The 14,900-nt window shown below is 41.7% G+C and overlaps 1 protein-coding gene across 1 annotated transcript in view; it reads right to left on the bottom strand.

Annotated features, from left to right (window-relative positions):
* The window catches only part of FBN1 (fibrillin 1), a 229,404-nt gene that overhangs the window by 104,722 nt on the left and 109,782 nt on the right, over positions 1-14,900 (bottom strand). Inside the window, exons 8-9 of the mRNA XM_032856557.1 lie at positions 8,761-8,886; positions 3,208-3,366 (exon numbers count right to left, since the gene is read on the bottom strand). Coding sequence (XP_032712448.1) covers positions 3,208-3,366; positions 8,761-8,886 — 285 coding nt within the window. The remainder of the gene's footprint in view (positions 1-3,207; positions 3,367-8,760; positions 8,887-14,900) is intronic.

Here is a 14,900-nt window from a genome sequence, read left to right as displayed (position 1 = left end):
CAGGATGCTACAGTCCCTCTTATGAAACCCCAGTGATCCTTCTTATAGAATTATCATCTGGATGTCCCATATGTATCATTTCCTGGCTACTTGCTTTCCACCAAATTTCTACCACCAAGACTGTGCATAGTCTTTGAAGTCAACGATTCTATCTAACTCATGACTAATTCCCACTCTGAGCCTAGCCCTGCAAATTGTACATATGAGGAATTCATTAACTATGGGCTGGATTTAACTGGATAACAATTATACTAAGGGACTCATTTTGCTTCTAAGCACCAATTCAGCCTTTCTTTTTCTTTAGTCTTTCGGGATTTGTATAAAATAAGTTGAATAGCTTATCAGGATTTATGATAATTACGTGAGTATATGACTTCAAGCATGCTGTTAAATTAATCTTAACCTCCTTGGGAAAGTGTATCAGAGTGGGTCCTATACTCTTTTCTACTCTCTTCAGCTTCATAACTTTCCCATGAGCCCCTTTGCATTCAGGATCAGCAAACTGTGGCTAGTTTTGTTCAACTGATGTCCATCTTTCCTATTTCTATTTAACCCACAGATAATGCTGATACATTTTACATGGTGAAATGCTGACTACTCTAAAATAATCCTTCATCTCTATACATATATATTTATTATATTATATATATTATAGTATATATACTATAATATATATTATATATAATCACTTCATAAGGTAAGAGCCCAAATAATCCTTCATACATATATATTTATTATATATAATACTGTATTATAATTACATATATTATATATATAATATATATAAATATATATTATATATGAATATATATAATATATATTTATTATATATAATACTGTATTATAATTACATATATTATATATTATATATAATTTATATATAATATATAATTTATATATTATATATATATTATATATTATATATTACATAGATTATACATATATATATAATCACTCTCCATAAGGTAAGAGCCTAGAGCTCTATACCACTGCTTCGAGAACATCTGAGCAAACAAACACACCCACTTGCAAATTAGCTTCTCTCTGTCAGTCTGCCTTGCCCTGGGCCTATCTTAGATTGCAGGTATTTTAGTGGAGAAATTGTGGAGATCGTGGGTATTTCAGTGGAGTGAGCAGCTCCGTGCAGAGCTACACAGGGAAACAGGGCCTTCCCCTCCAAGCATTCCAAAGCAGGTCTTCAGGAACCTCAACCTGCCTTCCTTCTGTCCTCTATTCAAGGCAAGGCCTCAACACAGAAAGGAGTCTGCATCAGTGTGGCGGATTCCTCAGTTAACTATGTATTTCAAAAGCCATTCTCCTGGTATGCAAGCCCCACGTCTTAGTGTGATGTCAAGTACTTCTTAACCGTGACCTACTAAATGGTCCCCCTAGTGCACTAAGGATGGTGGGTTATATTTTTAGGCCATAGGCAGTAAGAAAATCAGACAAAATTTATGACTTGTTATATGTTAAAATGTATTGAAAGATTTTTATTGCTTCTTTAATCCACACATAACTCTCAGCAATAAACAGAAATTTTATAGTAACATCTGTGAGCAGGTGTAGAGACCAGGACAATGGGAAATTCACATTCTGCAAATAACACTGTGCCGTAGTCCATTAACTCTGTGTTTATTCTACCTCACCTTAATTCGCTCTGCTACAGTTCTCTGAGCCAAACCCCCTGTTCAGGAATCAGATTAAGAATGAGTATAACCCCAGTTTTCACTTAGAACTGGTGGGAAAGATGTCACTTAATAAATTGTTCACTCCACCTGAATGCCTTCTGTGGACCAGATTTTGCTAACTACTGTGGAAGTGCTAAGAAAGCATAAGGAATACAGGACTGTAAGAATGAACGAGACCTCCTAATGAGATTTATCAACCAGTAATAGAGTAAGACATGAACACACTGGCACACGGTAGAGTGGGTGGGATTTGTGCCAAAGCAACAGTAAACACCTGGAGCCCTGAGACAGAAGGCAACCCTTCCAGCCGTGGTTATCTCGGGACATCCAGGAATTAGTTGTATCAGGAATCATGTTAGGATCCCTACCGAACAAGAGGTCATCCAGCAAGCAAGGTGGCACAGGTTAGGAAGTAGGGAGGAAGAACCTGAACTGAAGAGACCTTTCAGGAAAAAGGAACAGTTGAGTTTAGAGATCCTCACACTGGCTTCAAGGAAAGCTTGATCATTTAATTTAACTAGAAAAACAAAGCCACCATACAGAAGAAGAATTAAAAGATGAACTGGGATTAGAAATGAGAATGGGGGCGCCTGGGTGGCTCAGTGGGTTGAGCCTCTGCCTTCGGCTCAGGTCATGATCCCAGGGTCTTGGGATCGAGCCCCGCATCGGGCTCTCTGCTCAGCTTCCCCCCTCCCCACCGCCTGCTGCTCTGCCTACTTGTGATCTCTCTCTGTCAAATAAATAAATAAAATCTTAAAAAAAAAAAAAAGAAAGAAATGAGGATGGTATTTGGTCCACCAACTAATAAAATTTTATTTTCAAGGATTGGCGTGACTTGGACCACTAGATACCGTCTGAATTCATGCTGGGAAAATTTTTCTGGACATCTTTCCCTACCTTTTCCCCCGCCATAATTTTCTTAACTGAACTTCAGATGAATTATGCTTTGGGAAACGTATATGGCAGCTGTGGATTTCATAGAGACGAGTTATGAGGCCACTCCCATGGTCCAGATAAGAGAAAATGAGCTTTATGTGTAGATGGAAGGAATCTGATGGACATAAAAGGTATTACAAAGAAAAAAAGAAGTCAACAACAATTGGCACCAAGGAAGAGGAAAGCGTCAAGTGTTAGGGAAGAAGGAGAAGACATGTACCCGGCATAACTCTGGAAGGCTTGGAGACAAGTGAGTTTGATTCAGCAGAGCTTTGGAGAACTCCTTGACAGCCAAAAGAAACACACGAGAGGAAGAGAGGACAAGTCCTCCGGAGAAGGTTGCTATTCTGTGGTGATAAGCAAGCTCAGTAAGAAGCAGTACCAGAAAACAGTATTATTTGTATGGACCTCTGTAGTTTCCCAAGTCATCGTCTGGGGAAATTTTCCTTGGAGTCACCGCTTTTATTTTCCGGAATCTTTTTCACTTACCTGGATCTCCACCAGATGTGCCTCACACACATCGCCACTGGGCTTGTGGGGACTGGGACTGGGACACTCTGCAGATGACAGGAAGGGCTCTTACCTGTGGCTCTGATGGGACACATCTCAGGGGCGACGGTGACCCCCGGAGACCAGCATCGGCCAACATCACAGCAGCACTGCATTTTCGTTATGGACTGCGGCAGTTGGTTCGAACAGCGCCCATTTGCCAGAGCCGTGTAACAGTATCCAGGGCGAACATCTGAGAGAACAAAGAAACACACCCACACGCACATCACTGAGCTGGAACTCGGAACAACAGCCTCCTGCCCCAGCACCTCAGTGCTTCACACTTGGGCTCTGGTGGGACCCGCTGACGTTCTCAGCCCCCAGAAGGGAAGCTGGGTGTGTGGCTCAGGAACAATGCTCGGTCAGAGCTCCCTTCGTCTCACACCTTTTGCCCCTGCGAGCTGGTGCACTTGGCCCAAGGCCCACATTCCATCCCCAAGGTGGGAACGAATGATTACAACCATATGTGCCATAGGAAAAGAGAGTCTCAGAGAATCACTGGCAGTGACAGTTAATTAGTTATAAAGCCACGTCTCTATACTGAAGGGAGACTGTGTTGTCCTTGGTTTCCAACTACTTAATTTGAGCCACTTTAGGCAAATATTGATATAGATCTATTTTAAAACAACATGAAGTCTGCACTATAGTCTACATTTCTAAAAGATCTTTCTTACTTTTCAGACTGTAACTGTGAGTCAGACGTGTGAGGTTTTTTGTTTTTTGATTTTTTTTAAAGGAGTGAGCCACTTTGCAGTCAGATCCAATGCTTGTTAATCAAGATTTCCTTTTGTCCTGGGGCCCTAACAGATTTTATAAGGCACAAATTATTTACAAGTTCCAAATGTACGTGATTCCAAGTTCTTAGTCCTATAGGATACAATGGTTCTTGAAGGTTGGTTTTTTGTTTTCTTTTGTTTTTTTGGCAGAAAGATATCTTCTCAAAGCAACAGGGGAAGACATATTTCTATATACCACTTTTTATTGGGTTACATCATGTCTGACTGATGTAACATTGACACACTGAAGTGCAAGTCTAGGCTATCAAAAAAGAGCCTGTGACATAGTAGAAACCTAACTGCTTCATGGGCCTTTGAGGAACCACAGTGAAACAGGTACCTAAGTACAGAACAGCTTGATTACCCCTGACATGCTGATGATGTACCTCTCTTTAAGGAAAGCATATCCCTGCATAGTCTATATACAATAAAGTAAAAAAGCAAGTCATATCTTAAATGTGCTTGTCATTGGAAGAAATGTAAGTGGTAAATTCTTTTATAAAATAAAGAATTCTTTTTTTACAGTTAAAACTTCATCCCTATGTTTCCTGTAAGTCTAAACACTAAACTTCAAGTTTTTTTTTAAAGATTTTATTTATTTATTTGACAGAGATCACAAGCAGGCAGAGAGGCAGGCAGAGAGAGGGGAAGGGAAGCAGGCTCCCTGCTGAGCAGAGAGCCTAACGCAGGGCTCGATCCCAGAACCCTGAGATCAGGACCTGAGCCAAAGGCAGAGGCTTTAACCCACTGAGTCACCCAGGCACCCCTAAACTTCAAGTTTGATCAAAGAAGGTCATACCTAAGATCGTTTTCATGTACATCATACTTAAGAACACTGACCTCTCAGGTCTTGAAGGTTGCAATAGATCAAAAAATAAAATGAAATAAAAAGCAAGGCTAATTTAGAAACATATAAAGTACTACTATCCCATGAAGAAGGTTACAAAAAATCCAGACAAACCATAAAATAAAATTATGGATCGCCTTTAAAGAAAACAAGATTATTTCTGAAAAACACTTAAAACCACTGGCAGGTATAAGTGTGCATTCTAGAGATTTTTTGTGGCCCCGTTCCTACATCTCCAGTTAGACTACTAGTCTCAGCAGAGACAGAACAAGTTTCCTTCCAGCCTGGTCCAGGGTAAATGGCTGGAGAGAGGAGTGCAGACAGGATAGGCTCCATGAAGCCACAGGTGGCACCTTCCCTATAAAGAAGAAGGAGCAACAGAACTTCCTACTTCTCCTTTTCATGGCTTTAAAGCCACTAATTATTTATATTCTGAGCAATTAGAAAATGGGGCATGGAAACCAAAGGCTGTTAAGAATGGGAAGAAATGTTCAAAATTGGCTTATATTCCAGTTTCAGATGAATTTGGCACTCAAAATTCAATATAAACACTTGACCAAAATTTGTCTATATAATTTTCAGTGCGGGCTATCTTTTGGAGCAAAACTGGGAACTACAGCTGCCAGTTGCAAACTCTTAACGGGCTAATGTCTATTATTTCACACACTAACTATGATACTATTTTACTGCCCAGCTGGCTCACTTACATGTTAAATCAGCAGTGAGAAAACTCTTGATCAAAATGGTGAATGTGGGGGCTAAAAACCGCACCAGCCACATTTGGGCTGAGGGCAGACTCTGAGGTACAAATGGCCCCTGCACCTACAGTAAGCATTTTGCTAATTTCTCTTTTTGCAGGAGAACTTTGGTTAAAAATACACACATTGACACAACTTGTAATTTGGAAGCAAACCTACGGGCTACTAAGGAAGGGAAAATGTGTGACAACTGGGAGCCATTGGGAGCCATCACCTCCTGGGCACACCAGCCCCAAGTATCCCACGCCATCAGGCAGTGGTGCCCAGGGAAGTGAGAAGGAAGCCATTGTGGGGCTGGATCACTTTGCAAAGAGCCTAAGGTGGAAGCTGAGAGGGGAGAATGTTAGGATTTGGAGGACAGAAGGCAGGTGGGAGGAAGTGTAGACACCTTTTTCTATTTTGAATCTGCTCTGGCCAAGACATCTGGCAGAAAAGGAGTAGAAAGCTTTCTTCCTTTCCCCCCTTCTGAATCACTTGGACCCCCTCCCTTTCAGAACCCAGAAACCAATTATATCGAAAAGTATACATTAAGGATAAAACGGATGTTTGCAGGTCATCCTAGCCTATCAGTAGGCCTCTCCTAACCAATCACTAACTTTGTTGTGTCCACCCAGGAGCTAGGAGCTGTGAGGCCCAAACTAGGTACAGGATGTCAGCAGGATTCCTGGGAATCGATGAGACAGAACACCCTGACATGAAACGACCATCCTACACAAGGTATTATTAAAGTGCCAAAGGATGATCACAGAACAAAAAATAAAAATACTTCAAGAGCTTACAGAGCAAAGAGGATGCTGGGGACATGGAGGTCTGAAAGCCTTGGTATGTGGTGACCGAAGGTAGCAAGTGGAACCTCGTGCTTAAGAGATCTGTAAGGAAGATACGACAGACCCTTGGCTGCAGGCGGTGTTTTCTGTTGGTTAGATTAACTAATTCCAACCAGCCAACTGACCAACGAACCTTAGATTTGTTTGTAAGTTGGAGATTACATGTATTTTCTTTTCACTAGGGATCATCTGGGGAGTCTCTGTGGTTTTACCATGGCAGGAGACATCAGCCTTAGGGAAGGCAGAAATGTCACTTGGAGTATTTTTTATAACAAAGTCTTAATTGTGGGTATAATAAAGTTCCCAAGAAGGAGAAACTGTATTGGCCTAGGTATATAGTAAGAAGGGGTTTACTGTGTCCATTGGTCATTTGGGAGGGAGCAATGAGAGGGTTTGCAACTGTGGGCTCAGGCCCAAGCTGGGATTCCAGTTCCTTCACATCTTACCTGCTTAAACAAGTGAACCAAATTACTTATCTGAGCCCTGTAAACCTTAGCTTCTTCCCATCTACAGTGTGGTTGTGAACATGAAGTCAGATAATTTCCCCAAAACACCTCACACTGAGGAGGTCACCTCTGAATCCTAGTTCCCCCCCTTTCTTTGTAAATAGCTTGAACATATATGGTAAAAGACTGATAAAAATATAAACCATCCGATATGTAAAGGTGCTTTAATCACTTTAATCCAGGACTCTCTTGGAAGGTGGGGGACGGGGGGGGGACAACAACCAAACTACCTATTATTTGGCCAGCAAAGAATTTCTGATCTACCTCTCTGCTACGCATGATTACAGGATGTCAAGTGTGAATTGGGACAGTCTGGGGAGAGAAAAGGGCTCCCTGAATTGCACTGGCTATTTCTTTCCCTTTGGTGCCAGCATAGATGGAGAGATCCTGGAAAATCTGGCAATCCAGGCATCACTGTTGTTTCTAAGGAAAAGTGCAGATATGCTTCCCTCACTGGTTGTACTTATTCAAATGTCAACTTAAGAGACCACCCTCAGCTTTTATTATATGTGACTAAGTACAAAGGAACTCAGAATTTCAAGTGCAACTCAGTTTGGCTCTGAAATTCATGCCTTGTGGTGAGGATATGAAGCTGAGTGTCTTTGAAAATATGGGCCAGAAAAAAACATCAAAAGATTGTGTTCATTTTTCTCCGAGGCCATGTGCCATAGGCTTCCCTAGTTTTGCCCAAACAATAAGGAAGTGCTCATTTTATATTCAACAAATACTTACTGAGTGTCTATGACAAGCAAGGAATCATGCCAGAAAACACAAGTGATGTAGGAAGATAGCAGTTACTTAGGCTTTAAGGAGAGCTTACAACTTAATTAGGGAGATAAGGACATACAGACATAACATTTCCCCAAGAGACCATTTATGAGAAGCATATCCTCAGGCAAGGGAGAAACTGCTCTCAGGTAGGCTGATCTGGGACATCTTCAAAGACAGAGAACCCAAGTAGAAGCATCAAAGGGGGCTTGAGCTGGGAAGAAGAGTAACCTGAGTGGTACCATAGATATGATTCAAGGCAGGAAGGAATCAAAACAAATGACCTGTTTGAGTTGTGAGATGCAGGGACTGCACTGATAAGTCAGCAAGGTTGAGAGAGGTCAGAGAGCGGAGGCCCTGCACGCTCCAGAACTTGAACTTTACTCTAGAGAACTGGACTTTGGAGGAAGTCTTAGCAATCGCTAAATCCAGCAATTAAACCTTTTTTTTTTTTTGTTAAACAACATAGTCCCTTATTTAATTTATATTTAATTGATGAAGCCAGCACACCACCAGGTAAAAGCAGAGTTGCCTGGACTGTTGTGCATGTGAGGGGCAGGGAGTGGGAGGCGGGGCCCTTTTCCCCTGCAGCTCCGGAGACCTTTGCTGTACCTGAAAGATCCATGCAACACAGACTAAAAAACTCCTCCTTTCCTAATCCTAATGGAAAATTACCAGAGGTTTTTGAGCACGAGAGTTACTTAATCAAAGCATTATATTAGGGAGATAAATCTGACAAGATTTATAGAGAAGCCAGGAAGTAGGGAGACCCATTAAGAGATTATTGCAAAATTTCAGACCTAAATTAACAGGTCCCAGGAAATGTTGGAAGGTTTGACCCTCGCATAACTGCAAAGCTAATTTATAGGCTGAGGATATCTGTATGGCCTCCTGGATCCTCCCTCTTTCTGGGAGGTAAAGTCCTAATACAAGACCACAAGATGCCTCTTTTCTTAAAGAGAGTGCTCAACTGTTTAAAAAGATGTAAATATACATTTAACATCAAGTGAGAAATTATTAGCCCCCTTGAACAAATGTGTTTCCAAAGATGTTTTTGCGGAACCGATTGATGGGAATCGGACACGCTGTTTAGAAGTATACCCACCTACGCATCTGGTGCCATCGGGAGACGGGTAAAAACCAGGAGGACATTTGCAAAAGTAACTGCTGACCGTGTTTGTGCATTCGCCCCCTTCACAAATTCCAGGAATGGTGCTGCATTCATCGATATCTGGAACATAAAGAAGAGTTTAGCATCCACAGAACACAGCACAAGACTGTAACCATCACAAGGCTCAGACATCACACCGATCCAACCAATCTCCACAGAACAAAACCTGCCTATAAAAGAGTTCAAGCAGTGGGTGTTTCCTCTCTCAACTCAGGCTTACCCACGGAACTTACAAAGCTCAAGAGATTAGAGCAAAATAATGGAAATGTCCCCTGTAAAATATAAAACCATGTACTCTTTTATCAAGTAATGACAACACGTTAGTATTCCAAATGTCATTTAGCTTAAGATGTGGTTTTCCCTGTTCTCTCCATGTTTTGCCTTGAGTTAAGCTCCCGTTATATTTATTCAATATTCTGCCTCATTTCCTGTGTTTCTTCTCAATCTGATTTTCCACAAGCAGATACTGAAATCCTATCGAGAAGAGCATGTGGTCTGAGTAGGACCAAGACTTGGCCATCATGGTGTCCTCAGAGGCACCCAAACGGCCATGATGATGGTTTTCTTTGGGTTCAGTGAGTGATCTGTGGGGGACACTGGAACACTCCACCCAGATCCCTCTCAAGGGAGAGCTTGTTGTCTTAGCATGAGGGGCACTCTCATTAGATGACCTTCGGTTCTCAGCTCCTCCTCGGACTGCTCGAGCCGCAGAGAGCCACCTCCCCTGGGGACTACACCCAGCTTGGGTGCCCATACCCAGTGACTGATCCTGGAGACGAGTGAATGATCTGGTCATCTGTCCCAGCAGGGAAAGCTCTGAAAACCATTCCAATTCCTAAATAGCCTGGGACGTCAGTGGAAGCCACAGTCAGGGTTCGCCCTTAAAGGCCTGAGGCCACTGGTTTCCTCCAAGGACATAGTAAAATTTCCTTAGGACAAATCCAACCATTTCCTTCAAGGGGAGCTCTTCAAGAACCAGCTTCAGACACTGACAGTTGTCAACAGATGTGGCACCAGTGAGGGGAGAAAGGAAATGGACAACCTCCTGCTTAGGCTATAAGTAAACACAGAGCACAGGGTATCTGCATGACCTTGACCCCAAGAGGAATGGACTTTCTGCACTCACCTATGGACAGGGGCATTTTAACCCAAGCCCTCTGCGAGTATTGCAATGGCCAGACTATACCGTTGGCACTTGGAAAGCCCTAAATTTAAAGAAATGAAGAATATTTCCTCTCTAGTTTAAGTACCACTCTTCACTTGTAAAACAAAATAGAGGTCTAAGTGGACCAGACTCAAGGGTCTTCGGACTCAAGTTCACCCTGTTAGTCAAAAACGCAGCAGTGACATTGTTTACATGCAGTTTAACCTTTTTAAAAGCAAAATCCTCATTATTCTATACTAGGCTAGAGGCTCAAGCAAACAATATTCCCCTGCTTATATTAGAGTCAATGCTAACATAAACAGCATTGTCATTGTGAAGTTGTATAATGGTAAAGATGTATATTCTATTCTGATGGATAGACATTTCACTGGAGTCAGTGAAAGGCTGAGAAACAGCCAAGGACGGAGTCTAGGGCTCTAGAACTAGCATAAAATCAGAAGACACATTTTAAGACAATCAGTCCTCCTACATTTACCAGCCACACTCCTACTTAAAAACTAACAAGGGGCACCTGTGTGGCTCAGTCAGTTAAATGTCAGACTCTTGATTTCAGCTCAGGTCATGATCTCAGGGTCCTGGGATTGAGCCCCTCGTTGGCCTCTGTGCTGTGGAGCTTTCTTGAAATTCTCTCTCTTAACCTCCGCTCCTCCCCAGCACGCACACACCTTCTCTCTCTCAAACAACAACAACAACAACAACAACAACAACAACAACAACAAAACCCAGTATGTTCAGCCTAGAGGATTCAACAACCTCATTTAAGGATAGAAGAGGATGTATCGCTGTAACACAGAGGTCTTAAGAAGAACATACCTTCCTTAAAGTGTCCCTAAAGGTTGATGTTTGGGTCACTGAACTCTTACCAATGATCATATGAATAAATAGTGTCTATTAAAAGAAATAATGTTCTACCTGTAAGTATAAATGACTACTACCATCCTTATCAAGACCACTTACACCAATAACTAAAGAGGTTATTTAAGTGACAAAACATATAAAAAGAAGTTATTTAAAAAATAGAAAGAACTGGCAGGGCTGAGGAGACCTGTTCCACATGCTGGCTAGGTTAGATCTGGCCCTTTTACTGAGATGCTAGCAACAACAATAATCACGAGCACGGACAGGTATTGAGCTTCTGGTGTTGATTAAAGGTTTCATGTGTGTCAAGTCGTCTAATCCTCACAGTGTAAGTATGAGCACAGGACTGGTTTCTAGAATTTTGGTGCCCAGGCATAACTCTTGCTTTACACTGAAGCCTTCTGAAAACCAGCATGAGTAAAACTCGAGGTAAGAGCAAAAAGGCTCATTTACAAAGTGATACTTGACCCCAGTCTCCAAGTATAAGTGCCAGGCGCTGGGCAGTGGGGAGAGGGGCAGGGCTCCCACTCAGGTGCCTGCTCTCCCCCAAAGCTTAGGAAGTCAGGAAACACATTGTCATGTGCACCACCCTCAATTTCACCCAGATAAAGATAAAACTGGACTGGGTTAAATTATTCGATTTGAAGGAATCTCAGTGGTGCTGAATTCCCTATACTGCCCTCTCCTCAGTGACAAACCCTTTTTTCTTCTCGGGTCTAGAGCCCTTCTACTTTGCTAACCTCCTTGCTTCTCAGTCCCGTTGCTTCGACAATAGCAGTTCTGATTTCGTGACCAGGCTGGGGTGAAGTCCGTCCACAGTAAAAGGCCAGAATAAAGCACTGGAATTGAAACCACTTAAACTCTGAAACTCATTCATACCAATCTATTATTTTTTTCCAGGCTCTTAGCACATTGCATTTATCTCCTCTTACTAGGATTTCAGGGATCCCATGTCAGAGAGAATTTGAGATCAGTGGATTTCTTAGCATTTCTGTAAATCAGTCTATATCATGCACCAACCATAAAGTAAATCAGTTTGAGGGGTCTGGTGGGAAGTAGGGCTTGTCTGGGAAGAGCTGTTTCTGTGCTCTGGATCTTTCTCCCTGGTTCCCTGGGGTGGGAGGGCGAGGCAGAGCTGCTGGGAGGACAGAGCTGCTGGCCTCTTGCTGTGAACCCAAGAAAGGACATGGATGGCAGACCCTTTCTCTCCAGCTTTGCTGGTCCTGTTCATCTGTGAGATGAACATTGCTTTTCTGGACACATGAAATCTAGTGTAAAATATGTGACTAAAAAGCAAACAAGCTAATTCTTCAAGTCACATTGAAAAAAAAAAACAAAACACCAGCCATGCTATGTTACAGTCATACCACAGATGTCGACTTGCATGGTTTCTTAGGCAGCACCTGCTCTCTGATCACAGCTGGGAAAGAATGAGAAATGTGAGGACGGAGTCTGGACTACAGACCTGGAAAGGAGCCCCAGAGATCCTCTCCTGTTCAAACTTCTCATCTGAAAGTGGAAGTCACTCAGAGCTGGTGACTGACTTATCCAAGTTCACACAGAAGACCGGGGACATGACCAAGACTAGGACTGAGTCTGCCTCGTGCCTAGTGCTGTTATGTCTACACCACAGAGATTTTGTTCAGCAACATGTAGGAAGCTGCTGACCTTAAATGGTGGGAGTCAAGGGCTTACAACCAGCTGCACAGACTGGAGCTCCAGCTACACCAGTGGACTAAGTAGCCCTAGTAATTCTCCTTAGTGCCTGGGAGGATAAGAGCCCCTGAGAGCAAGTAGCCATCAGATAAATATGTCATTCTTTTAGAAAGGAGAATTCTCCAGGGCTTTGGCCATGCACAGTGCTTAAGTGCACAGGCTTAAGAGCTACATTTTTAAAAAGTCTTTCACATCATGCAGTGCTATTATAATTGCTGAAGGCTGGGCTGGCGATAATCTAAATCCCAAAATATTAGTGGTTAATTAGGAATCCAAGGGACTTCTTCCAGAAATAAAACTTAATCCTTTAATTACACTTTTTATTTCTTAATTTCCTCCCACAGTAACCTATGCAAATATGGCCTTGGTTTCCGAAAAGAAAAGGCTCATGTGTTCTTTCAATGCGCGCACTTGAGAGTCGTTGGAAAAATCAACAGGGAAGGTGGGCATGAACTCTGTTTCCCTTTTTCTCAAATCACAGCTATAAATCTCAATCTGTTCTTCTAATAATTGTTATTTAACAACTTCAGCTTGTTAACTTACATTTCAAATGAATCTAAATTGCATGCATTGATATAAAACTTGGTCTATGACTTTTTTAAGTTTCAGGGAAGGGGATATTTTAAGAAGGGAGAATTCTGCGAAAGGAAGATCTCACAAAAACACTGCTCTTACCATCACTGAGGGAATGAAGGTTAACATCTTGTAAATTTGCTAAAGCCAATTTTTGATTGAATTGGTTTTTTAAATAAATTACTGTGGGCTTCCAGGTACCCAGTTCCTTCCTTTCCAAGAAGAAGATGCATTTCAAAAAGCCACTCAGAGTAATGGCAAAGGTGCCAGAACAATTTTCACAAGGACACAGAATCCCACTGTGGCCTGACCATCTTCCCAGGGCACACAGATGTTCTCTTCATCCTTTTAGTGGTGTGGGCTAGATTTTCTGGCGTTCCTTCAATTGACCATCCTATCAATCATCCTATGCCCAGAGCCACGACATTCCCATAATGAGGCATGGAGCTGGAGAAAAGCAAGGGAGAGCTGAAGCAGGGGACTCAGCTCACCAGACATTCTTGGAGGACTTTCTGATTACTCTCCTACCCCAGTAAGACAGGGCAACAATGCCCAAACCAGCTTCCAGGCCAGAGTACACATAGTACTAACAGGGTATTCTCTTCCAGTATCAATTTTGCATAAAAAAATAAAAAGGGAGGGGGAAAAAAACCCATCATCTGAATTTAATGTAACCATAGATGGCTAAGGAAAAAAAAGGTCTAGCCAAAAGTATGCTGTTTTTATCTTGCTACTGATTTCAATATGTAGCTGGAAAAAAAAATATTTGTGAAAAAGGATTAAGTAATTTCAGACTGAATTTTTTTGGTCCATTGGACACACCACCATAATAGGCTTCTTAGCATTAACAGAGGATTTTGAATGAGTTTTCTTTCAGTCTGAGTATTAAATCTGTGCATCTTTTGTCTTGTTCACAACTGTGCAAGGTGACCGATTATGACCCATGTTAACTGACAGGTCTGAGGGAAAGGCAAGGGACAATGGAAAACAATTTTGCTCTAAGCTGGAAGCTATGGAATTCCAGAAAACAATGAAGACTGGACAAATCATAGGGACCATACTGCCGTAAATCTTAAAGCTGACCCCATCTAAGCTGCATCTATCAAGCTGTGAAAGCCTGAAAATAGATACATGACCCACTGCTGATGTGGATTTTGCATGCTGTTATAAACCTAACAGCTTCTTAATGGCATAAAGAGACATATATAATGGTATCTGAAAACCTATACTATCATATTTTGAAAATTTCAAAATATTAGGAAATATAATTATTAAATGTTAATATTAGAGGTGATGGCTTACAGCTAGGAGAGAAGACAATATAATACGGTACCAACAAGTACCAGAGTGGGAATCCAAAGAAGGGAATTTTAGCACTATCTAAATGACTTCAAACATTTAGTTTGAAAGTGTGCAACTGGATATGTTCTTTATCCCGTTCAGTATTAACATTCTCTGCTTCTGACATAGATCTACAATATAACTTCTAGAATACAGCGGGCTGTAAGAGTCAAATTTATTGTTCTTTGAAACTTAAAATGTTTTTAAGAGGTCCCACTTCCTTAGAACTGGAGTATTTTTTCACAGCTACCTCAACCAGGTATAGCATGTTCAAGAACATATCATTCTAAATTCTATGATGATTAATAACTTCAAAACAATTTGCACCCATAAAGATAATTTGAGCAGAGTCAAATTTCTGATTATTCAGTTTCAGGGCAAGTAGATATTAAACTTCTGTGTAATTTATGAACCGCACCTG

The sequence above is a fragment of the Lontra canadensis genome, unplaced genomic scaffold, assembly GCF_010015895.1.
Source record: "Lontra canadensis isolate GAN:19392208 unplaced genomic scaffold, GSC_riverotter_1.0 scaffold12, whole genome shotgun sequence".
Taxonomy (NCBI): domain Eukaryota; kingdom Metazoa; phylum Chordata; class Mammalia; order Carnivora; family Mustelidae; genus Lontra; species Lontra canadensis.
This window is presented reverse-complemented; position numbering and strand designations above follow the sequence as displayed.